Here is a 26,743-nt window from a genome sequence, read left to right as displayed (position 1 = left end):
GAGAGCAAGCAGGAGCAGGGGAGGGGCAGAGAGAGAGAGGGAGACACAGAATCCGAAGCAGGCTCCAGACTCTGAGCTGTCAGCACAGAGCCCAACATGGGGCTCAAACTCATGAACCACAAGATCATGACCTGAGCTGAAGTCTGACGCTTAACCAACTGAGCCACCCACGTGCCCCTACATTTCATTTCTGATGTGCTTGTTTAGTAACTTGAACTTTCTGACGAGTAGGTATTTGTTGTGAAGGCAAAACCACACCAGAGGTAATAATTGCCTTTTTAACGATCAAAAATTGAAGCTGTCACCAAAGCAGATTAACAGTGAGCACATACGTAATATTCCAAACTACTGAAGATTAACAAACTCTCTTCTTTCATTCATTCAAATTCATATGCTCATTTTGAAAATTTTTTCTATCTCCTAATGACTTCACCAGCTCTCCCTAGTTTCCATTACTGAAACTACTAAAGCCGTTGCTGCTTAAGCTACCATTAATTTTGAGTATTATAGGATGTTTAAGTATAGGAAAATTATCCAGAAAATGTGGGAGATAAGGCTGAGGCTTAATATTTATGAAATCTTAATTAAATCTTAATAATTAGAATTTACAGGTTTACAATACAGTGGCTGATTTCCAGTTTTATACTAAGCTACTTGTTTTTCCCAAAAAATAAGTACAGAAATAATACATTAAAAAAAAAATACTGAAAGCTAAATATCTAAGACTTTACATCTCATGAGAGGTTTCACGTCTAGGCCAAAAGAATTATAAAATAACTAATTTGGATATACATACTTAGTGTCATATATATTGGCTGTATGGCTAAACATGAAAAGGACTACAGATTTTAGAAAATAATTTGTTTCAGATAATTTTGGGGCTTACTTGAAAGATCCTTTTGCATTCTTATATTGAGAAAGTTAAAAACCTATAATAAAGTTATAAAAACAAAATAATAAACAACCATACTCTCTTGATTTAGATTCCCTAATTGGTAATATTTTGCCATATTTGCTTTCTCTCTTTCTCTGTCAGTATATTTGTATGCATTTTTTTTTCTGAGTCACTGGAAAATGAATTGCAGACATCCTTATTCTTCACCACAGCTGCTCCTAAGAAAAGAGGACAATCTCCCACATTTCTACAATAAAATTAACATCAGGAAAAGTATGTCAATACAACTATCTCATATAACTTGTATTAAAGTTCCTCCCAAATGTCCCAATTCTGTTCTTTTGAGTTGCTGTTTTTTTGGTTTTTTGGTTTTGTTTTGTTTTTGCTTTGGAGTTTCTTGGTTTGTTGTTGCTGCTGTTTTTTTAGAGTAGTTGCTTTTAACCCAGTTTCCAATTAGAGATCCCACATTGCATTAAATGTTAATCCCTAGTTCCTTTAATACTAGACTTTTTTTTTTTCCACAACATCGATATTTTTGAAGACTTTAGGTCAGTTGCTTTGCAGAACATCTCTTCATTTGGATTTATCTGATTGTTTCCTTAGGATTACATTCCAGTCAGACATTTTTTGGAGAGATCCCACATAGGTGAGGTTGTGTCCCCAATGCTCCAAGGGGATGTATGGTGTTAGCTTCTCCCATTATTGGTGATGTTAAGCTTTGTCATTTGGTTAAGGTGGTAATATTCCCAAGATTTCTCTTTTGTGAGGGTACATTTTCCTCTTCATGATACTCTGAGACTATGTAAATGTCCTTACATATATTTACAGGTTCTTATATATGTAAACCATTTACCCAAGGGTTTTAGGATCCATCGATTTTAGTGACATTTCTTTTTTTGTTTGTTTGTTTGTTTGTTTAATGTGTATATTTTTGAGTCAGAGAGTGAGTGGAGGAGGGGGAGAGAGAGGGGGAGACACAGAATCCAAAGCAGGCTCCAAGCTCCAAGCTGTCGGCACAGAGCCCCACGTGGGGCTTGAATCTGTAAACCGTGAGACCATGGCCTGAGCCGAAGTCGGACGCTCAACTGACTGAGCCACCCAGGCACCCTGTTTACCCATTTTAAATAAATGTTGACACTGGATTCAGTAACAAATTTGAGCAATTGCACAGTACCTTTCGTCTAACCAGAGGACACTGCTAAAGCAGAACTCTTGATTGACAGGGAGTGCAAAACGCCAGAGCTCCAACTTCTCATTCATGGGCTAAGCTATACAAATCCAAATTCATCATAGCAATTTAGAGAGGTCAGTATGCAATAGGAGAGGGTGTAGGTTGCATGAAAGTCTGTGTAATTGCTAATACAGGGCTTCGTGCCTGACACTGATGGTCACTTGCCCAACAGCCTTTTCCAGTTTTCATCCTTACTGGCAGAGCCTGCTTTCCAAGATAGAAATTGAAAAACACAGACCTGTTTTTCCAGCCACTTTTGCAACGACAGCATGGGCAAACAACTCAATTCTGGCCGATGAAACAGAAGAGAAAGATGTCCCTTCTTGATAAAGACATGGGAAATACTCACCTTCCTCTCTTTGAACATGGTTTTGTGCAGACATGATGCCTACAGCTGTAACAACTAAAAGCCTGAGTGCTTGATGACATGGTAATGCTTGGAGGCTTCTTGTTATGTGAAACAATGAAAACGTTATTGTGTAAGACAGTTTAAGTCAAGTCTTCTGTTATTTGCAGCCTAAACCATCCGAACCAATAATTAGCCCTAAAGAAAAAAATAAGCCTTGAACACGGGAACTATAATGGCAAAAAAATACTAACACTGGGTTACTAGCTGTCACACCCAAATCAAGTTTGAATGCCCCAAGGTTTCCACTATATGCAATGAAATAACTTAACTCCTGTGCATCTGCAATGGTACTTGCTCTGTATCATCTTTGAGAAAATTTAAAAAATTGTCACTCAAATCGTTTCCTGTCGGAACCCTGGTCAAGAAAAGGTAAATATCTAGTACTGACTCATTGCCTCACCTCTCCACCTGCCTGAAACCACTTTATCTCACCCACACCTCCTCCCCTGCAGAAAAAAGCAAATAAACCTTCTGAACCTGAGCCATCATACACTGAAAGTAACAGGATTTCTTCCCAAATACAGTATTTCTTCCTCTAAAGAAGATTCACTTAACATTCACCTTTCATTTTGTACAACATATACCTTAGCTAATGATACCTGTCCTCTCTTCTACCCTACTCCTCTATTCTGTATCCTGTAAATGCCAAAGACAATACAGGCCTGGGGCATTTGAGGATCAGGGCTCAAAATTCTAATTCAGCAATTTTCTAGATTTGACGCCTTGGCAAGTTCTTTGGTTTCTCTGGGCCTAAGCTTCTTCATTTATAAAATGAAAAAGAAAAACAAAACATCTATCTCCTGGGGTTGTAGAATGACCCTCAGAATTTGTCCAATGCGTATAAATTGTATATTATTCCATTTTATGTAATTACTGTACCACCTGGGTATAAGAATTATAAACAGTGTAAGTGCCTGGCACAATGCTGGGCACACAGTATCCAAAAGATGGCAGCTTTTATTACAACTCCCTGTTAATCATCAGAAAATGCAGGTGTAAAATATCATCTAGCAGATGGGATGCTTTGATCTCCGTCAGAATTCTATTGACTACATACATTTCTTGTGAAAAACTAGGTTGCCTTTTTTTTTTTTTTCAACGTTTATTTTATTTTTGGGACAGAGAGAGACAGAGCATGAACGGGGGAGGGGCAGAGAGAGAGGGAGACACAGAATCGGAAACAGGCTCCAGGCTCTGAGCCATCAATCAGCCCAGAGCCTGACACGGGGCTCGAACTCACGGACCGCGAGATCGTGACCTGGCTGAAGTCGGACGCTTAACCGACTGCGCCACCCAGGCGCCCCCCCCCTTTTTTTTTTAAGTTAATAACTCTCAGAACGTACCTATGTATTAAATCGACTATCAATTTCCAGCATTCACACAAATTAAAGTAACAGGAGAAAAGGAATAAATCTGAGGTTCTTCTTATTTTTACAGCTGATGGCAGTTTGGGTTACAAGAAGGTATATACTTGCGCAATTCAACCAATTTAAGATTTGCACATGTGACCACATGGAAATTCTGCCTTAAGCAAAGCTGTAAATGTTGATGTCTAACGTGACATGAGCCAAGTGTTCATGGACTTAAGAGTATAACTTAACCCTCTCATCTGCCATTTCACGTTCCTCCGTTTTCAGTTACCCAAAGTCACTTGTGGTCAACCAGGGTCCCCAAAGCAGATGATTCTCCTTCTAAGGTGTCAGAAGGTCAACAGTAGCCTAAGGCTGTGTCACAATGTCTAGTCCTTTACCTCACTTGACTTCATCAGGTAGACATTTGATCACCTCACATTATCACAAGATATTTTGAGAGATAAAGACCACATTCAGGTAACTTTTATTACAGTATGCTGTGTGCTATTGTTAATCTCTTACCGTACCTAAATTATAAACTTTATCATAGGTATATACATATAGGGGAAAAAAACATAGTATATATAGGACTTGGTACTACTTAGTTTCAGGCATCCCCTAGGGATCTTGGACCGTATCTCCCTCCCCTCTCCCCATAAGCAGGGGAGGAGTCCCTGAGGGTTCACAGAAAACCTCAAGGCAACCCACGGCAGCTTCCCAGGCATAGGAACCTGGCCCACCCCAGAGCCCTGTGGCTGCGCCTCCGCCAGCCTGGTGTCCTGTTCGCCCCGGTCTCAGTCAGCTCTCAGCACACACTCCATCACCTGGTTCCTAGAACTCAGATTGCGCAGTGGTCACGTCATCATCGACCAGGGCTCACAGTTACAGCGGCAGAGGCCTTCCTAAAGCTCCCTCATCTCCAGCCTACCCGCTGCCCCTAATCTCCCGGCTCCCGGTCCCCAGCCCCACTTCGCCGGACACATTTTCATAATCTTTTCAGGCTCCGGGCTAGCGGCGTCGCCAGCACCGGGGCCTGATCATATAAGGAAAATACTGCGAGCTCATCGGGGGCTATATCGGGGACTCGGGGCGTCCCTGCCCTAAGACACTCACTACACTCCCTCGGACGCCAACCTCCCCACCCCACCACCCTCCTCGGCCCGCCAACTGGCTTCCAGTCCTAGAGTCTCTCTCAAACCCGGGGGCCTTGGCCTCCAGTGGTCTGCGCAGCCGCACTCCGCAGCCAGCCAGCCAGCCCCAGCCAGCCAGCCAGCCCCAGCCAATCGGCTCGTGCAGTCCTCCACGCCGTGCCCACCCCCCCCCCCAATTTCCGGCCAGCGCGGGCCAGCACCCCCCATTCCTCTGGCCTCTTCCACCTTGTGGCTGTCTCGGCGTCGGGATACCTGGTCCAGTGATGATGGAGATTTGCTGGGGCATGAAGGGGAACAGTAATTACAGGGGCGAGTAGAGGGGCCAGGGATAGGATGGACAGGGTAGAGTCAAATCATCCTCTCGCTTTAGAGGTAAAATCTTTAAAAGCGAAAATGTGAGGGGGAGATGCGCTGGCAAGGAACGCTCTTTGCTGCAAGGCCCGGCTGCTGGCAGACTTGTGGTTCCCACGCTAATGCGCAAACAGGGTGGCGCGTTGTCTAAAGGGAGATAAGCTCCCTCCAGGCAGAGGAGGCCGCAGGCAGCCAGCCAGCCAGGCCCACGATGTGAGTGAAAGGGCGTGGGCGTGGCTTCGTGGGGCGCCGCCCTCACGTCCTTAAGTTGGGGTGTGGGCGGGCGCCTGCGTCGCTGGAGGGGAAACTCTGCGCCGCGTGTCGCTCGCCGCCATGGCCCTTCTCCGAGGTGAGCGCTGCTAGGGTCTTATCGGCGGCAAGGGGATTTGCTAAAAAGCCCAACCAGAAGGGATTGGTCGGGTCTAGGAGAAAACGTGCTTGTAAGGCACTAGCGACAGCAGGGCAGTTTCCAGCTGAGGGCTGAGGACAAGATTTGCCAGCTTCTGATCTTGAAGGTCAATCCGTTCTTTGCGTAGACCCCGCCCCACCCCGTTAGGAGAACGGGGGCGGTGCCTTAAGCACCCGGCGGTCTAGGGCAGGGGATTGCGTCACGGAGGAGCCGCAGCCTCGGACTTGGTCCGGGGTGGGGAAGGCTTATGGGGAGGAATTGATGGTCTCTTAGGGTCATTTCTGCCCCAGTGACCTGCTCCACCAGACGTGTGGTGGTATTCTGTTGGAAGACCAGCTTGCTCCCTTTCCCTTCCGTTACTTTAGATTGACTGACTCCAGGAAAGTGCAGTCACTGAGTACATAAATACTAGGGTTATTAACTTTAAAATATATATATATATATGTAAACTGCCTTCTTATAACAAATGGTCACAGTCAGTGGAATTTTAACTTTAAGGAACAAGAAGAACCAATCCCCCAGTTATTAACACACATCCCGGTGCTTGGTAGGTGGTTGCTCCCAAGGAAGAGTTGTCTTACCATTTGGCTTTGTTGGCAATGTTTGTGTATCCCTTCTAGGCACCTAAGTATGGCTGCCAAATTACTTCAGAAACAAGTGGGTGCTTTTAGCAGCAGTTGTTCTTAGTTTGTTCTGATTGCTCTTTGTAATTGATCTGGTTATATGAGTTAATATTTACCTAACAGTGTGACAGAAAGGAAGGTGGAGTTAATCCTTTGCCTTCTAGTGGCTTTCCACCCCCACCCTGCAACCCCCCATGCTGTCATATCAGCACACCTGGCAAGCCCTTGGGCAACCACTGACCTTTTCACTATCTGGGTAGCTTTGCCTTTGCCAGATGTCATGTAGTTGAAATCCTACATTATGTAGCTCTTTTAGGTTGGCTTCTTTCACTTTCCAATGTGCATTTAAGCTTCCTCCATGTGTTTTCATGATTTGATAGCTCATTTATGTTTCTTGCTGAATAATATTCTGTGGTATGGATGTGCCACATCCATTCACCTACTGAACAACATCTTGGTTTCTTACGAGTTTTGGCAGTTATGAATAAAGCTGCTGTGAACATTCATGTGTAGGTTTTTGTGTGGACGTAAGTCTTCAACTCATTTGTATAAATACAGAGGAACAGTGATTGCTGGATAATACGGGTAGAGTATGTTTTGTTTTATAAGAAACAGCCAAAATGTCTTCCATAGTGCCTGGATTTTGCATCTGGCAGCAACGAAATAATTTCTTTTGTTCTGCATCCTCACCAGCATTTGGTGGTGTTAGTGTTTTGGATGTTAGCCATTCTAATACTTGTATAGCAGTATCACTGTTATTCTAATTTGTACGTCCCTAATGACATATGATGTTCAGCGTATTTTCATACGGCTATTTGCCATCTTTATATCATCTTTGGTGAGGTATCTATAAAGATTTTTTGCCCACTTTTAATTGGGTTGTTGGTTTTCTTGTTGTTGAATTTTAAGATTTATTTGTGTATTTTGGATATCAGTCCTTTGTTAGGTAAGTGTCTTGTAAATATTTGCTCCCAGTTTGTAGCTTGTTCTTTTCATCTTTCTTTAACGTGTCTTTCGAAGAGCACAAGTTTTTAATTTAAATGACATTCAACTTAATCACATTTTTCTTTCATGAATCAGACTTTTGGTGTTGTATCTAAAAAGTTATTGGGGCACCGGGGTGGCTCAGTGGGTTAAGCCTCTGACACTTGATTTCGGCTCAGGTCATGTTGTCACGGTTCATGAAATCAAGCCCCCGTTGGAGCCTGGAGAGCAAAGTTTGCTTGGGATTCTCTCTCTCCCTGTCTCTCTGTTCCTCTCCCAAGGGTTTGCTTGCGCACGCATGCGCACATGCACTCTCTCTCAGTCTCAAAATAAAGAATAACATTAAAAGTTATCACCAAGCCTGAAGGCACCTAGATTTTATCCAGTATTATCTTCTACAAGTTTTATAGTTTTTCATTCTACATTTAAGTCTATGATCCATTTTTAAAAATGTTTATTCATGTTGAGAGAGAGCACGCACATATGCACACACAAGCAGAGGAGGGGACGCAGAGCCTGACGCAGGGCTTAATCCCACGAACCGTGAGATCATGACCTGAGCCAAAACCAAGACATGGATACTTAACAGACTAAGCCACTCAGACGCCCCAAGTCTATGATCCGTTTTGAGTTAGTTTTTGTGAAAAGTTTAAGGCTGTGTCTGGTTTTGTTTTGCTTTGTTTTGTTTGCATGTGGGTGTCCAGTTCTGTTGAGAAAATAAGCAAAATTATACACCATAAGATGGCCCACAGGACTAACATAAGTTCTAGTTCCTAGCTTAGAGATTCTTCCAGGTTCTTCCTGCCCTGCTTGCCATGCACCAAATACTACAAATGCGGAATCCGGTTGTAACAGGCGATAAATTGTCCCCCATGCTTGTGCTCAGGACTCAGATCTCTGGAGAAGGATCTCCTCTGAGCCTGCCAATGTAAAATAAAACTCCGATCCACCAAGATCTCCGAGTGTCGCTTGTTTTTTCTGACAGTGATCCAGCCTGGTTCTGTAACAGTTCCAGCGCCATTTGCTGAAAAGACTACCCCTTAATCCATTGAATTGCTTTGTTCCTTTATCAGACTTTGTTCCCCTATCAGACTTTGTCAGACTTTGAGGTTCTGACCCTTTGTTATTTTTCCTGTTCTTCCGGTTGGATAATTTGTTTTTACCTGTGCTCCAAGTCACTGAATCTTTTTCTTTTCCTTTTTTTTTTTTTTTTTAATGTTTATTTATTTGTGAGAGAGAAAGAGACAGAGTGCCAGCAGGGGAGGGGCAGAAAGGGGGAGACACAGAATCAGAAGCAGGCTCCAGGCTCTGAGCTATCGGCACAGAGCCCGACAATGGGTGGGCTTGAACTCACGCACCGTGAGATCATGACCCAAGCCAAAGTCAGACACTTAACAGACTGAGCCACCTAGGCGCCCCTGAATCTTTCTCCTTTTATTTCCATTCTTCTGTTAAGCCCATTCAGTGGATTTTTTATTTCAGATATTTTTCAGTTTTAGAATTTCCATTTTGATTTATAGTTTCTATTTTTTTACCGTTTATTATGAGCATATTTTCCTTTATATCCTTGAGCACAGTTACAATAGATAGTTGCTTTAAAATCCTGTCTGTTAATTCTAACATTTGGATCATGTTGGGGTTGGTCTCTGTTGATTGTCTTTTCTCTTGAGAATGAATCATATTTTCTCATTTCTTCATATGTGCAGTAATTTTGGATTGTAGCATGGACATTGCATATGAAACATTGTAGAGGCCAAATACTGTTATATCCTTTCCAAATGTGTTGGTTTATTGATTGTTTGGTTGGCTGTTTATTTTTGCAGGCAGTTGATTTGGCTGAACTCAGACAGCAAACTCTGTCTCCCCTGTAGAGGGCAATAGCTCAAATCTCAGTTCAGTTAGCCTTAGCTAAGGTATAGATGCATTGTTAAGGGGTTAGACAGATATTGCTGAGGTATAGATGCATGGGTAAGGGGTCAGACAGATATTTAGGCAGAGTTTACATGTATATGATTTGGGCTCCCCCTGTGGTCCTCTCCTTTCCCAGATTCATTCTCATTTACCAGTGGCTGTGGTTGGCCATGAACTCAGTTCTCTGAATCGTCAAGCCAGTGAGATTGTGAGTTTCTGAGTTCTAGCCATTCACATAGTGTGGACTGCTTGCCTTCAAGTCAGAGGCTATAAACAGATTGAATGCTCACCCTGTACTGTTCCTTTCTTCCATATCTTCTCCACATCTGCCCAGTTTTGTTCATTCCCCAAGGCCTTCAGGTAGTCATTTTTCTGTATTGCCACTGTTATCTGCAGGAGAGTTGGTCAGATAGCATACTAGGCCATGACCACACACAGGCTGTAGTGAAATTAGGAAGAAGACATGGGAAGGGGGAAGAAAAATGAAATAAAACATCAGTATAAAAATAGGTAGAGGGGTGCCTGGGTGGCTCATTTGGTTAAGCGTCTGACTCTTGATTTTGGCTCAGGTCATGATCTCATAGTCCTGAGATTGAGCCTTGCATTGGGCTCCACTTGGAGCCTGCTTGGGATTCTCTCTCTCTCTCTCTCTCTCTCTCTCACTCTCTCTCTTTGTCTCCCTCTGCCATTCCCCTACTTGGGGCTTGCTTGCGCTCTCTCTCTCAAAAAAAAAAAAAAAAAAAGTAGAGACTTTTTAAGTAACAAGAATTAGTAACAAGAATTAGAAGACATTTGCAAAAATTCAGGAAGGTATAGTGGCACAGAATAATCTATCAGAACAAAATATTTGTCATACCCTGAACTAATATTCGTGGTCTTGTAAATACCTGAATATTCTATCTGTAAAGAACTCATTGGATCTGTTCTAAATTATAGTTGCATATGTTACTCCTAACATTCTTTTGGACTGTGGGTTCCTCAAAGTAGCAATGAAAGGGGAAGGTGAAGTTTTTTTTTTTTTTTAGGGTAGGTTTAATTTGTTCCATGGAAAGATGTCATCTCCACTAATATAAACAGGAGAATTGTACTTAAATAGCAGGAATGGTATAATGTTTGTATTGTCTCAATTCCAGGTTAATATCTTGGCACAAGCCCATTGTTAAAAGCCCCATAATTTCTTGGCAAAATGTGGAAATGTGAGCACAGATTGTTTTGGAGTATTCTAGTGTATACGTATACTAGTGTGTACGAAGCGCCAAGCATGAGATCTGTCATGTAGTAAGTGCCACCTGTATGCGCCTCTGAAATATTTACCTTGCAGGATTGTTGGGAAGATTAGATAGTATACGAAAAGTGATAAAGTGTCGGTGCCTAATAAGCGTTAGTGTAATGAAACTATTATAATGGATGTGCCAGTTTTGCATCACCCAACTCTAGTGGGCATCACTTCACATCATCAGAGACTTATGTAACTATAGCAGATTGGAGGGGGGAGGTGACAGTAGAGTGTCTTGGGAAAGGACAGTTTTTATTTATTCGCACCAGGACATCGGTTGGATTGATAGTAATACCATAAATTTATAGTGCTAGTTTACATTAATACATGTATAGATAATTCCCGTTTTCTTTGCAGTTAGATCAAATGCAGGAAATTTTGTTGTATTCTAAGTAGCGCATTTTAATAGGATACTGGCAAACTAGAAAGTCTTTAGGAGAAAGCAGGGAGAACTAATGTCAAATAAAGAAGTGTGGAAAGATGCTTTTTGTTTACCTAGGGAAAATACGTGTTTTTTTATCTACTTAGGGAGGGAGTCTTTAGATCCGGGATATTTTACACGTTAGTGGACTCCAGATCTGGAGGGGATGCCCATGTGAAAGGTGATCTTTTTTGCCCACTTTATTCTAAGGGTAAAAGATAATAGTTAATATGATTTGGAATTTGTAATGGAGTCATCCTGTGGCTCCAAAAGGAAAGGCGTGTATAGTTCACATTCAAAGCATCATAAATTGTAGAAACTATTTGGGATGCATTTGGGTTGAACTCAGATTGTTGGATTGAAGACTTGGTGAGAGGAGCCAGTTCCGTATGAGGAGAAATCATACGTCAGGTTGTCCGTTCACACAGTGGACTATGAAAGTTTTCTAGCAGAGGAATTTTTTTTTCTGTCTCTTGTCAGGAATTTCCTGTGGGGTGAGTGGTTGGCCTCAAACCTCAAAAAGAATTTCTAGTGTGGAGATCGTTGGCTCTATGACTAGGCAACATACTTCAGCACATCAAAGAAACATTTCAGTTTTGAACAAATGTTTTTAGCATCATAAGTCACCAGAGGCTAAGAATGCAGAGTGGATTTATGTTCCAGCACGCAGCAGATAGTTCTTGGTGCCAGCATGTAGGTACTGCTCCAACTGATAACCCCTAAGACTGCTTCCAGGAGTGTGACCCGTTCTGTGTATTGTTATGCGACAAAAATTTTCAGTTACCTAATTGAAAATGGTGCCTTATATACTAAGGTTTCACAGTGTGATTATTTAAATAAAGCATGTTAGGGACACTGGCTATTCAAATCTCTCCTCATTCCAATAGGTGTCTTCATCGTGGCTGCTAAGCGAACGGCCTTTGGAGCTTACGGAGGTCTTCTGAAAGACTTCACGGCTATTGACTTGACTGAATTTGCTGCCAAGGCTGCTTTGTCTGCGGGCAAGGTCTCACCGGAGACCATTGATAGTGTCGTTGTAGGCAATGTCTTTCAGGTTAGTAGGGCAGAAGGGAGGTGTTCATTCTTGTTGCCGGATGTTATTAAAAAATAATGTCTTTGACATGTCTCACTGGTGAACTAGTTAATAATAAAGGTATTTATGATTTAAGTAATCCTCTGACTCTACAAGCAATGGCATTTATAATTCAAAGCCACATATAGTTTGGGAGCTATCTGTCTGTCTCATTGGGGTTATATTTCATTGCTTCTTAAATATTAGATTCATTTCCTTGACTCATCTCAAGTTAATTGGTTCTCTCTGTATCGACTAAGGAGGGTAGAAAACCCAGTCTACACAACACATCTCCTATGAATTCTTAAATCGTAGGAGCTCGGTCAGTATTTTTTGTGGGAAATAAGAAGTTCCTCTACCTTCTATCTTTCTGTGTTATGGAATGCATACTAGGTCATTCATTTGCAGATAATGAAAGCTGTGTATTCCTTCCTGGTGTGGCCAAGAGGTGAGGGCTCCTTTTACCCAGCCTTCATCGGTTTGACAGAAGCGCTACATGGAATGCATTTTTGCTGAAAGTACTGAGGCTCTGTCGCTGTTCTGCTGGCTCAGAAAGTGGTTGTTCCATACAGGAGAGGCAGGCTGAGAAGACTGGAGGCTGCTATGACCCCCTTCACCAAGTGCTCAGCTCTTAGGGTGGGGATAAGGCTCAGAAACAGGTATGCAGTTATTTCCACCCCCAGCTCTAGAGCCATGACTCAAGAGATTTTGCTTCTACCCAGAATGGGTTTTGTTTGCAGTGGAGGATAGAGGACTTCATTCATTTTTGTGGCAGAATACTATTCCATTGTATGGAATACTGCATTTTGCTTGCCCATTATTCATTGTTCTGTTGATCTTAATGTATGTTATGACTTCATTAACATGAAACTCTTGGCCAGCAGCGCTATAACTAGTGCCTGGTTGAAGTTTCTCTAACACGTATTTTTTCCCTGCTGTCTTCTACTTAGGCACACTAGACAGCATTTCAGCACTCTGCTTGGGGTTATTTTGAATAGCACAATCACCAACAGAAGCCACAAAAATGCAAACACACACACACAAAACCCTTGGCACTAAGTAGACTGCAGAAAGGACATCTGTTTATAACATGAGAGCTAAGACAAGAAGGCCAAATGTCCCCTTGTTCATCCTCAGCTGGGAAGGTGTGTATCACGTTAGACAACTACAATTTTCCTCCACCCTGTACATGTCTGGAAATAACCACAAAAGTGCCACAGGTATTGATTTGGGGGTTACAAATACATTTTAACAATTAGGTGAATTTGCAAGTGTGGAATCTATGAATAATGAGAATCGACTGTATTTTGAACTTCTCCATATGTGTTTTGAGAGGTACTAAAGGTACTAATGTATTGTGTTCTAAGAAATTGTAATATATGAAAATAGCTTTATTATAAGGAATAATTAAATGAGTTCCGGAGGTCAAAAGGTATAAATAAACTTCCAGCTATAAAATAAGTAAGTCTTGAGGATATAATGAACAGCATGATGACTATAGTTAATAATGCTGTACTGCATATTTGAAAGTTGCTAAGAGTAAATATTAAAAGTCCTTGATGGGAGAAAAACGAACAAAGGCCAATTTTGCTGCCGCTCCCAGTCTCAGGCAGAATTCCTGAGGCCTACAGATTATAACCCTCCTACAACTCCTTCAAGGACTTCCTTTCATGTTTTACCACTATAGCTGTGCTCTTAAGTGTTACTTTCCTCTGATAACTGTAAACACCCTCCCCCCAGGATATATGTCAGCAATCATCTTTCAAACTTGTGGCCCAGTGATATCCATCTAAAGGGTCTCAAGACTAATGTTTTACTAGACAGTAGTAAAGAACCTTATCTTTTTAAAATTTTTTTTTTCAACGTTTATTTATTTTTGGGACAGAGAGAGACAGAGCATGAACGGGGGAGGGGCAGAGAGAGAGGGAGACACAGAATCGGAACCAGGCTCCAGGCTGTGAGCCATCAGCCCAGAGCCTGACGCGGGGCTCGAACTCCCGGACCGCGAGATCGTGACCGGGCTGAAGTCGGACGCTTAACCGACTGCGCCACCCAGGCGCCCCAAGAACCTTATCTTAACAGCAGCTAGCCCCTCAGGGTCCTGAAAGCCTTGCTTCCAAATTCCTTAGAGTCTTACGCTATCCCTGACTTCCACTAACTAGAAGTATATAATCAGTCACTCCTCACAACCCCAGTGCAGCTCTTCCTGCCCACGGGTCCTATCCATGTGCTTTAATAAAAGCACCTTTTTGTACCAAAAACGTGTCAAGAATTCTTTCTTGCCTGTTCACTCTCAGCCCCGCATCAGTCCTCATCACAAGAAAAAACATTTTTGTAACTGCGTACGGTTATGATGTCAACTAGATGTCAGCTAGACTTACTGTGGTGATCATTTTCCAATACCTACAAATATCGAATCCTTTTGTTGTACGCTTGAAACTAATACAACATTATATGTCAGTTACACCTCAACTGAAAAATAAAACAAGAATAGTTAGGAACTTTTTTTAAAAAAGGTAAGCTCTGAGTAAGATTTATGGAATGTAAAAAGCCAGAAGAAACCCTAGAGATTTTATAGAACTCCAGGCCTCTCTTAACACATAAGGAAACTTTATGTTTCAAGAAGTTTCAAAGAGTTGAGCCGGGTGATCTATAACAATCCTGGGCTAGAATGCAGATCCCCTGACTTCTAGTTCCATGTTCTTTCTCCTGTACTAAGCTCTTCCCAGCAAATCTTGGTGTTAAAAGGGACTTAAAGTCATTTCGTGGGACCACTTAGAGAATACGCTACCAAAAAAAAAAGAAAGAAAAAATGTCAGTGGGAATTTGTTTAATTTTATTGTGAAAATTTTCAAACCTATACAAAAGATAAAAGAATACTACAGTGAGGGGCACCTGGGTGGCTCAGCTGGTTAAACATCACACTCTTGATTTCACTCAGGTCATGATCTCATGGTTTGTGTGTTTGAGCCCCACATCGGGCTCTGTGCTGACAGTGCGGAGCCTGCTGGGGATTCTCTCTCTCCCTCTCTCTCTTTGCCCTCTCCTGCTCATGCACATTCTTTTCTCTCTCTCAAGAACAAATAAATAAAAAAAAAAAATTTTTTTTTAAAGAATAATACAATGAACACCCTTTAAAATTCCCTTTACTTTGATGGGCCAGTTCATTACATTTTGTCAAATTTGCTTTAGCTTTCTACAGTAAAAGTTGTAATTTGAAAAAGAAAGTTATTCTATTCCTTTGTAGTCCTTGGACCAGCAACATTGGCTTTACCAGGCCAATGGTAAGAAATGCAGACTCTCAGGCAGTCTTTGAGCTGTTGCTTGAGAACCTACATTCTAACAAGATCCCCCGTATGCATTTTAAAGCAGGGGAAGCAGTGGTCTAGGCCCACTTCTTACTCTTCTGACCAGTTGCTCATCTCTCACCTTCCTCCATCATCAGGTCTCTGCCTCAGTTTCTCATTATAATCCCCTGAATGTTTTTAAAAGTATCTACTGATGCCTCCCCTGTAGCCTTTCTGGTTTAATTGGTTTGGTTAGGATCTTGAGCATCAGTATGTTAATAAAGCTTTCCTGGTTATTCCAATGTGCGGCCAAGGTTGAGAACCACAGCCTTGGATACTTTCTCTGTTAAGGAACATACTATTTTGAGATAACCTATTCTATTTTAAACAGCTCCAATTGTTATAAATTTCTGTCTTGTATTGAGGACTTAATATAAGGGTTTCTCATACTTTGTTTAAAAACCAACTAACCAAGTTACAGTTTTTATTCAAATAATAAACACACGTATTATATAAAATACACGGTATCTATATGCATTGCATCCTACCTTAGAGTCCCATAGTTTATAATGTTTGATAGATTGCCAACATTTCCATATATTTTGTCCAGCTTCTTAATGCTGAGATTTACAGAGGAAAGTCTTTTTCATTTCCTTTGTTCCAGAGTTCTTCAGATGCTGCATACATGGCCAGGCATGTTGGTTTGCGTGTGGGAGTCCCACAAGAGACCCCGGCTCTCACTGTTAATAGACTCTGTGGCTCTGGTTTCCAGTCCATTGTGAGTGGATGTCAGGTATGGGCAATATTTTATTACTTCTCTGAAATTATGTTAAAAACTATTGGAAGAAATGCCCTACCACAGTTGAAACACTGTAGGTTTTTATTTTATGGTGCTTATTAGAAGAGGTCAATACTTGATATTTCTTGGAAAAGAATTCACAGGAAGAAAATAGTTTCTTAAAAGTGATTAGCAGATCTTTGAAGACATGCTAAATGGAATAAGCCATTTGCAAAAGGATAAATACTATATGATTGCACTTATATGAGTAATCAAATTCATAGAGACAGAAGGCAAAACAGTGGCCGCTGGGGCTGGGGGGCAGGAGAGAATGAGGAGTTAGTGTTTAATGGGTACTGAGTTTCAGTTTGCAAAGATGAAAAGATTTCATGAGATGAGTGGTGGTTGGTTACACAACAATGTGAATGTACTTAATGAACTATACACTTAAAATTGGTTACAATGGTAACTTTTTTTTTATTTTATTTTTTACTTTTTAAAATTTACATCCAAATTAGTTAGCATATAATGCAACAATGATTTCAGGAGTAGATTCCTTAGTGCCCTTACCCATTTAACCCATCCCCCCTCTCACAACCCCTCCAATAACCCTCAGTGTGTTCTCCATATTTATGAGTCTCTTCTGTTTTGTCCCCCTCCCTGTTTTTATATTATTTTTGTTTCCTTTCCCTTATGTTCATCTGTTTTGTCTCTTAAAGTCCTCATATGAGTGAAGTCGTATGATACTTGTCTTTCTCTGACTAATTGCACTTAGCATAATACCCTCCAGTTCCATCCACATAGTTGCAAATGGCAAGATTTCATTCTTTTTGATTGCCCATATACTCCATTGTATATATATATATATACACACCACATCTTCTTTATCCATTCATCCATCGATGGACATTTGGGCTCTTCTCATACTTTGGCTATTGTCGATAGTGCTGCTGTAAACTTGGGGTACATGTGTGCCTTCGAAACAGCACATCTGTATCCTTTGGGTAAATGCCTAGTAGTGCAATTGCTGGGTCGTAGGGTAGTTCTATTTTTAATTTTTTGAGGAACCTCCATACTGTTTTCCAGAGTGGCTGCACCAGCTTGCATTCCCGTACAATGATAACTTTTAAGTTATGTATGTTTTATCACAATTTTTTGAAAAGCTAATCATGACCTGTTATTTTGACCGAGGGCTTCCTATGTGCCTGACCTATGCTAGATTTACATTGAATATCTCAATCTTCACAGCCATCCCTTGTGGCAAGAACTATTAATATTCCCATTTTACCGGCAAGGAAACTGATCTTTAAGGTTACTAAGTCATAGAGGCAGAACTTGAATCCAGGTCTGTGAGAGTTCCCTGTGAGGCAGTTTGAAACACTGAATAAAGACTATAAGGCTAGGAAGAGAGTTGGAGTATTTAGGGGATGATAAGAAATGTATTCCTTTGGGAGAGGAGTTAAGATGGAGAAAATTGGTTTTTCTCATCCCTCAAACACAACTGTATTGTGGTCAAATCACTCGGAACACCCAGCAAACCGATCTGAACACTGTCAGAAGGATCTGCATGGTTGGAAGGAGACAGCGTAGCAGGTGTGAGGTGCATGGAAGTGAATTGGGGGAGAGGAAAATGGCAGTGCCATGGATGGGGAGGAGCCCTTTCCATGGAGAGACAAAAAGGAGAGAAACGGGTTGAGAGAGTGCAGTGTCGGATTCACACAAGACAAAAACCTCTCCGGACCACGAACTGGGGAGCGAGGGGTACTGAGCATCACGGTTTTTTGCCAACAACGTGTGGAGCTCAAACTGAGGTTTTGGAAGTGCGCGACTTTCTCTGGAGTGGAGCTGTGGCTGGCGCTCCTCAGAAGAAGGAGGAAGGGGGCCCTGGAGTGCACAGTGTGGTGTGGGGATCTGAGAACATTCCCCTTCCTGGAGTACATTTGCAGGAGGGTATATTGCCTCCCCAAGGACAAAACCCCTACAGGCGCCAGCAGAAGGCCTTTTATAGGAAGGGGACAGAGCGCAGATAACTTGCTTGCTACTTTTTGCAGTGCTGCACCATAGATTGCAGGCACCGCGCAGGCATGGGACTGGTTTTCAGGGACAAAGGACATCAGACACAGTGTGGAGAGGCTCTACTCCAGGGGAGGGGAGCGGGTCCACGTGATGCATGGAGCCCTGACAGCCCTTGCCCTTCTGCGAGGGCTTCCTGAACAGCGGGTTCGGAGATCCCCTGTCCGGGGACGAGAGATTGGGGTGATGCCATTTTCCCCTTAACACCAGCGTGGGGACTTCGGAGAGAAACACGGTGGCCCCCCAGCGGAGGCGGGGCCCACTTACACCAAACCCCGCCCCCCTGTGCCTTGCAACTGTGTGTTTACTGGGGCAGCGCAGACTCTGAGCCAGCGCAGTGGGCCTCTCCTCCAGAAGAACAGCACAGACAGTAGCCCACAGGCACCAGATTAGGGAACATGCGGTGCTTCAGAGCATCACCTGCAGTTCTGGTGGAAACAGGGCCAGGCTTACTTTTTTTTTTTTTTTAATTTTCTTCTTTTTAAAAGTTTCTTTTTTTTAATTTTCTTCTTTGGAATTGGGCTTATAGTTTTTTCTTTGTTCGTTTGTTATTTTTCTCTTCTTTTTGGATCAAGCTTCTTTTTTTTTTCATTTTCGTTTGTTTTTTTGTTTGTTTTTCTTTAGAATGAGGCTTATAGTCTTTTGATTGTCTCTTTGGTTTTTTTCATTCCTTTCCTTTTCATTTATTTATTTATTTGCTTATTTATTTTTGGAATCAAGCTTTTGTTTTTCTTGTTTTCCAGGCTTATTTTAACAACAAATCAAAACAAACCTAGTTAAAGGTCCAAACACTCCCCACTGCAATCTAAGAGGAGCTCTGCAGAGGACCGACCAGTGGGAAAGAGCAGCCAAAATGTAACAGCAGAGTGCACACAGCATACGTCAGAAACACTTCTGGAAGGGTTTCTCCTGAAGTGTCCAGGCCTTGAACAGTGTACAACCCCTTTTTAATATAACATCACTCTCAAGTGCAGGAAACATAACAAGCTTTCAAAACATGCAAAAGACAGAAACTTAGCCAGAATGACAAAATGGAGCAATTTTCCCCAAAAGAAAGGTCAGTAAGAAATCACAGCCAGGGACTTGCTCAAAACAGATATAAGTAACATACCTGAACAAGAATTTAGACCAACAGTTGTAAGACTACCAGGGGGCTTGAAGAAAGCATAGAAGACACTGTACACAGCCTCCCTGTAGAGATAAAAGACCTAAAAACTAGTCAGGCTGAAATAAAAATGTTGTAACTGACATGCAAAACAAACTGGATATAGTGACAATGAGGGTTGAGGAAGCAGAGGAGAGAATAGGTGATATAAAAGAAAACATTATGGAAAATAATGAAGCTAAAAAGAAGAGGGAAAGAAAACGGTTAGATCACAAAGGTAGACTTAGGGAACTCATTGATTCTACAAAGTAAAATAATGTCCCTATCATAGGAGTCCCAGAAGAGGAGTGGGGAAAAGTGGCAGAAGGTTTATTTGAACAACTTATAGCTGAAAGCTTCCCTAATCTGGGGAAGGAAACAGGCATTCAAGTCCCTGAGGCACAGAGAACTCCCCTCAAAATCAACAAAACATTCAGCCCCATGACATACCATAGCAAAACTTGAAAAATAGAAAGAGAATTCTGAAAGAAGCTAGGGGCAAAAAATCCTTAACCTACAAGGGTTGACACGTAAGGTTAGCAGCAGACCTATCCACAGGAAGTTGGCAGGCCAGAAGGGAGTGTCAGGAAATATTCAGTGTGCTGAATGGGAAAAATATGCAGCCAAGAACTCTTTATCCAGCAAGGCTGTCATTCAGACTAGAAGGAGAGGTAAAGAGTTTCCCAGACAAAAACTAAAGGAGTTTAGTTGTGACCATTAAAGCAGCCCTACAAGAAATTTTAAGGGGGACTCTTTGGAGAAAAAAACCTAAAGACCAAAGCAACAAAGACGAAAGGATCAGGGAACATCACCAGAAACGCCAACTCTACAGGTAATACAATGGCACTAAATACGTATCTTTCAATAATCACTCTGAATATCAATGGACTAAATGCTCCAATCAAAAGATATAGAGTATCAGAATGGATAAAAAAAATAAAAGATCCATCTATATGCTGCCTACAGTAGACTCATTTTAGACCTAAAGACAGCTGCAGATTGAAAGTGAGGGGATAGAGAACAATCTATTATGCTAATGGAGATCAAAAGAAAGCCAGAGTAGCCATACTTACATACTTACATCAGACAAACTAGGTCTTACTTATTCATTCACTCCATTCATTTACAAATGATTATTTTTGAGAGAAAGCATGAGCGAGGGAGAGGCAGAAAGAGAGGGGGACAGAGGAACTCACGCAGGACTTGCACTCACAAACCATGAGATCATGACCTGAGTTGAAGTTGGACACTTAACCGACTGAGCCACCCACGTGCCCCAAAGACAAACTAAATTTTAAAACAAAGACTGTAATAAGAAATGAAGAAGGGCATTATTATAATTAAGGGGTCTATCCCTCAAAAAGATCTAACAATTGTAAATATTTATGCCTTCAACTTGGAGACAACCAAATGTATAAGTCAGTTAATAACAAACATAAAGAAACTCATTGATAATAATACCCTAATAGTAGGGGACTTTAACACCCTACTTACAACAATGGACAGATCATCTAAGCAGAAAATCAACCAGGAAACAATGGCTTTGAATGACACACTGGACCGGATGGACTTAAAAGATATATTCAGTACTTTTCATCCTAAAGCAGCAAAATTCACATTCTTCTCAAGTGCACGTGGAACATTTTTCAGAATAGATCACATACTGGGTCACAAATCAGCCCTTAGCAAGTACAAAAAGATCAAGACCATACCACGCATATTTTCGGATCCCAACACTATGAAACTTGAAATCAACCACAAGAAAAAATTTGGAAAGCCCTAAATACATGGGGGTTAAAGAACATCCTACTAAAGAATGAATGGGTTAAGCAGAAAATTAAAGAAGAAATTTAAAAATACATGGAGGCAAATGAAAATGAAAACACAACAGCCCAAAACCTTTGGGATGCAAAAAGGCAGTCCTAAGAGGCAAGTTTATTGGAATTCAGGCCTTTGTCAAGAAGCAAGAAATGTCCCAAATACACAACCTAACCTTACACCTAAACGAGCTAGAAAAGGGATAGCAGAGGGTGCCTGGGTGGCTCAGTTAGTTGAGTGTCTGACTTCGGCTCAGGTCGTGATCTCACCATTTATGGATTCGGGCCTCGCATTGGGCTCTGTGCTGACAGCTCACAGTCTGGAGCCTGCTTCAGGTTCTATTTCTCCCTCTCTGTCTGGCCCTTCCCCGCTCACACTCTCTCTAAAAAATAAATAAATATTAAACAAATTTTTTTCAAATTAAGAAAAGTAACAGCAAATAAAGCCTAAAGGGAGAAGGAAAATAATAAAGATTAGAAGAGAAATAAGCAATATAGAAACAAACAAACAAAAAATACAGTAGAACATATCAATGAAACCGGGAGCTGGTTCTTTGAAAGAATTAACAAAATTGGTAAGTCCCTAACCAGATTTATGAAAAAGAAAAGAGAAAGGACCCAAATAGATAAAATCACAAATGAAAGTGGAAAGGTCACAACCAACACCACAGAAATATAAACCATTGTAAGAGAATAGTATGAAAAATTATATGCCAACAGACTGGAGGAAATGGAAGCAGTCTAGAAGAAATGGACAAATTCCTAGAAACTCACAAACCTCCAAAACTGAAATAGGAAGAAATAGAAAATTTGAATACACCCATAACCAATAAAGAAATTGAATCAGTAATCAAAAATTTTCCAACAAACAAAAGTCCTGGGCCAGATGGCTTCCCAAGGGGATTCCACCAGAGACTTAAAGAAGGGTCAATAGCTTTTCTTCTCAAACTGCTCCAAAAAGTAGAAATAGAAGGAAAACTTCCAAACTCATTCTACAAAGCCAGCATTACCTTGATTCCAAAGACCTCACTAGAAAGGAGATTGATAGACCAATATCCCTAATGAACATGGATGCACAAATTCTCAAGAAGATATTAGCAAACCAAAATCAATAGTACATTAAAAGAATTATTCACCATGATCAAGTGGGATTTATTCCTGGGCTGCAGTGCTGGTTCAATATTCACAAATTAATCAATGTGGTATACCACATTAATAAAAGGATAAGAATCGTATCATCCTGTCAATAGATTTAGAAAAAGCATTTGACCAAATACAGCATCCATTCTTGATAACAGCCCTCAACAAAGTAGGGATAAATGGAACATACCTCAACATCATAAAGGCCATATCCAAAAGACCCACAGCTAATATCCTCAATGGCGAAATGCAAAGAGCCTTTCCCCTACAGTCAGGAGCAAGACAAGGATATCTGCTCTCACCATCACTATTTAATATAGTACTGAAAGTCTTACCCTCAGCAATCAGACAACAAAAAGAAATAAAGGGCATACAAATCAGCAAGGAAGAAGTCAAACTTTCACTGTTTGCAGATGACATGATACTCTGTGTAGAACACCCAAAAGACTCCAGCAAAAAATTGCTAGAACTAATACATGAATTTGGCAAAATCACAGGATATAAAATCAATGTACAGAAATCTGTTGCATTTCTATATACCAATAACAGCAGACAAAGAAGCCATGGAATTGATCCCATTTGCAGTTGCACCAAAAACAATAAGCTACCGAGGGATAAACCTAACTAAAGAAGTAAAAGGTTTGAAAACTATAGGACGCTTATGCAAGAAACTGAAGAGCACACAAAGAAATGAAAAAGCATCCCATGCTCATGGATTGGAAGAATAAACATTGTTAAAGTGTCCATACTACCCAAAGCAGTCTACACATTTATGCAATCCCTATTCAAAATACCACCAGCATTTTTTGCAGAGCTGGAAAAAAACCATCCTAAAATTTGTATGGAACCACAAAAGACGCTGAATAGCAAAAGCAATCCTGAAAAAGAAAAACAAAACTGGAGATATCACAATTCCAGATTTCAAGCTATATTACAAAACTATAATGGTACTGGCACAAAAGACAGTATGGTATTGGCACAAAAACAGATACAAAGATCAATGGAATGGAATAGAAGACCCAGAAGTGGCCACAACTATATGGTCAACTAATCTAAACCAAAAAAGGAAAGAATATCCAATGGAAAAAAGACAGTCTCTTCAACAAATGGTGTTGTTGGTAAAACTGGATGGGGACATGCAGAGGAATGAAACTGGACCATTTGCTTACACCACATACAAAAATAAATTCAAAATGGATGAAAGACCTAAATGCAAGATGGGAAACTATCAAAATCCTAGAGGAGAACATAGGCCATAACCTCTTTGAACTTGGCTGGAGCAGCTTCTTACTAGATGTATTGCTGAAGGCAAAGGAAACAAAAGCAAATGTGAACTATTGGGACTTCATCAAGCTAAAAAGCTCTGCACAGCGAAGGAAACAACAAAAACTAAAAGGCAGCATATGGAATGGGAGAAGATACTTGCAAACGACATCTGATAAAAGTTTAGTATCCAAAATCTACGAAGAACTTGTCAAACTCAACACCCAGAAAACAAATAACCCTGGTAAGAAATGGGCAGGGGATGCTTGGGCAGCTCAGTTGGTTAGGCATCTGGCTCGGGTCATGATCTCACAGTTCATGGGATTGAACCCTGAGTTGGGCTGTGTGGAGCCTGTTTAGGATTCTCTCTCTCTCTTCTCTTTTCTCTCTTCTCTCTTCTCTCTTCTCTCTCTCTGCCCCTCCCCCACTCCCCCAAGCAAATAAACTTAAAAAAGAAAAAAAATTGGCAGAAGACATGAATAGACACTTTTCCTTAGAAGATATCCAGATGGCTAACAGACACATGAAAAGATGCTCAACATCACTCATCATCAGGGAAGTACAAATCCAAACCATGAGGAGATACCATCTCACATCTATCAGAATGGCTAAAATTAACAACACAAGAAACAGTAGATGTTGGTGAGGATGTAGAGAAAGGGGAACCCTCTTGCACTGACAGTAGGAATGCAAACTGGTGTAGCCACTCTGGAGAACAGTATGGAGGTTCCTCAAAAAACTAAAAATAGAACTACCCTATGATCTAGCAATTGCACTATTATTTGCCCAAAGCATACAAAAATACAGATTCAAAGGGGTACATGTACCCCGATGTTTATCAATAGGCAAACAATGGAGAGAACCCAAATGTCCATCCACTGATGAATGGATAAAGAAGATGTGGTGTATATATATATTAGTCGGCCATCAGAAAGAATGAAATCTTGCCATTTGCAATGACATGGATGGAGCTAGAATGTATTATGTTAAGTGTAATATGTCAATCAGAGAAAGACAAATACTGTATGATTTCACTCCTGTGAAATTTAGGAAACAAAACAGATAAACATATGGAAAGTGGTGGAGGGGAGTTGGGAGGAGAGAGGGAAACAAACCACAAGAGACTGTAAATGATAGAGAACAAACAGGGTTGATGGAGGGAGGTGGGTGGGGGATGGGCTAGATGGGTGATGGCTACTAAGGAGGGCACTTGTTGTGATGAGCACTGGGTGTTGAATGTTAGTGATGAATCACTGAATTCTCCCTGAAGCCAATATTGCACTGTATGTTAACTAAAATTTAAATTAAAAAAAGAAAATAAATATATTCCTTTTTAAGGGATAGTTGGGCAAATGCATTTGTTCCTTTGAGCACAAGGGAAAAGGGATATAGTGAAATGCAATTTTATTTGCCCATGTCTTCATATTTTTACAGAATGAAAGACACAGACATATTGTAATGAATAAATTGTTTTCAAGTTAATTTATTTCTATAATTATATAGCTGAAACAGTGATCCTGATTTTCCTAGCAGTCACTGTGAAAACTGGGCTCTATGGAAGCTTGTTATTTGCTTCTTTTCTAAGAAATGCAAATAGTGGAAAGCTAGAAGAATGAAATGGGTTTCTTTTTATGAGCCCCCTCAGTTAACCTGTTCCTTGTAAATCTGTGGTCTGCTTCAGACTCATCCATTAATATAAGGATAAATTCTACTTCTGTCTTAAAATAATTTTTTTTAATGTTTATTTATTTTTGAGACAGAGAGAGACAGAGCATGAGTGGGGGAGGGGCAGAGACAGAGGGAGAGACAGAATCGGAAGCAGGCTCCAGGCTCTGAGCTGTCAGCACAGAGGCTGATGCAGGGCTCGAACCCACGAAGTGTGAGATCATGACCTGAGCTGAAGTCGGACACTTACCGAATGAGCCACCCGGCGCCCCTACATTTATTTGTCTTTTTAAAGGATTTGTTCTTTATCATTGGCTTACAATCTGTGTTATGCCAGGCATTAATATCTCTGCTGATTTTCAAGATTTATATTGGGTTCAGAATTACTATTCCTTGCCAAAACAGAGGTAGAATTTGTCACTTGTGTACAAACAGTTGAAGTCTGTTAATTTTTTCTCCCCTTGTGTCTTGGGAATAGGTGCTGTAGCATTTGCCTTACAAGTTACAAGTATTTCCTTTTGAGGCACGGTACGCTGGGATTCATAACTCATTAGATTTACTGGGAGTTTACTGCTTGATACATACTCCTGCCACAATATAAGGTTTTGTTTGTTGCTCATTTGTTTTCAAATAGGAAATTTGTGTGAAAGATGCTGAAGTTGTCTTGTGCGGAGGAACTGAAAGCATGAGCCAGGCTCCCTACTGTGTCAGAAACGCGCGTTTTGGAACCAAGTTGGGATCAGATCTCAAGGTTGGAACCATTAAAGTGTTTAAAAATTTTTTGTCATGCCATTACGCTAATAATTTTAATAACACCATGTTGGGAGAGAGAAAACAAATTTTGAAACCAATTTCCTTAATAGGGGATTGACAAGATACGAATGATTTGAAATTTGTAAACTATTTCAAAAGCCCAGTTTGGTTTTTAGTTTTGACATTTTAACCCACATTAAAAAAAAAAAAAAAACCACATAGACTTTATCTCCCCACACCTCTGGTAGTGGAATTAATACTTGGAGAATGGAGGAAGGGAAGAGGCAGATCAAAAAGATAGGCAGAGCTTGAATTGATTAATTTCTCATGAATAATTGGGAAACCCAGTAATTAAATCTTTACTGTGATTTATGGAAGTTTTATTTCTGAAGCAATCTCCAATGAATAGATACTTCTTCATCACAGAAAACATTCTCTTTGTTGTTGTTGTTTTTTAAACATTCTCTTTGAATACAGATTATATTGTCCTAAATCAGACAAAAACTGATCTTCACATCTTTGAGAGCTACGGCGTGGGAATGACAGTGCTGATAAGGAATGATCGTGTGCTGTCCCTCCCATGTGACATTCTATATTGTTAGCATTTTCCAACAGTAATGACAGATTTACACTCTTCAGGCCAGTTCCTCACCTGGTCTTTTTGAAAGTTGGAAGGGATAAGACTTAGGAAATATGAGATAGTATTTTAGACGAAGTATGTTTGAGACAGCCTTCAGA

The 26,743-nt window shown here is 40.8% G+C and overlaps 1 protein-coding gene and 2 non-coding genes across 4 annotated transcripts in view; 1 reads left to right on the top strand and 2 right to left on the bottom strand.

Annotated features, from left to right (window-relative positions):
* Nucleotides 1–4,676: 4,676 nt before the first annotated feature.
* Nucleotides 4,677–4,759, bottom strand: LOC113602403 (small Cajal body-specific RNA 18). Its single transcript, XR_003423824.1, has one exon. It is a non-coding gene; the product is annotated as a small Cajal body-specific RNA 18 (non-coding RNA).
* A 77-nt stretch (nucleotides 4,760–4,836) lies between these two features.
* LOC113602406 (small Cajal body-specific RNA 17) lies at nucleotides 4,837–4,979 on the bottom strand. The gene has a single exon (XR_003423826.1). It is a non-coding gene; the product is annotated as a small Cajal body-specific RNA 17 (non-coding RNA).
* Nucleotides 4,980–5,338: 359 nt separating this feature from the next.
* Nucleotides 5,339–26,743, top strand: part of ACAA2 (acetyl-CoA acyltransferase 2) — a 34,015-nt gene continuing 12,610 nt past the window's right edge. Inside the window, exons 1-4 of one of the 2 annotated variants that reach the window (XM_015072245.3) lie at nucleotides 5,339–5,738; nucleotides 11,901–12,067; nucleotides 16,037–16,165; nucleotides 25,887–26,003. In XM_015072245.3, the coding sequence (XP_014927731.1) occupies nucleotides 5,723–5,738; nucleotides 11,901–12,067; nucleotides 16,037–16,165; nucleotides 25,887–26,003 (429 nt within the window). In that variant the 5' untranslated portion in view covers nucleotides 5,339–5,722. The remainder of the gene's footprint in view (nucleotides 5,739–11,900; nucleotides 12,068–16,036; nucleotides 16,166–25,886; nucleotides 26,004–26,743) is intronic. The other variant, XM_027068944.2, reaches the window with a different exon arrangement.

The sequence above is a fragment of the Acinonyx jubatus genome, chromosome D3 (assembly GCF_027475565.1).
Source record: "Acinonyx jubatus isolate Ajub_Pintada_27869175 chromosome D3, VMU_Ajub_asm_v1.0, whole genome shotgun sequence".
Taxonomy (NCBI): Eukaryota; Metazoa; Chordata; class Mammalia; order Carnivora; family Felidae; genus Acinonyx; species Acinonyx jubatus.
Note: the sequence above shows the minus strand (reverse complement) of the source record. Positions and strands in the feature narration are given on the sequence as shown.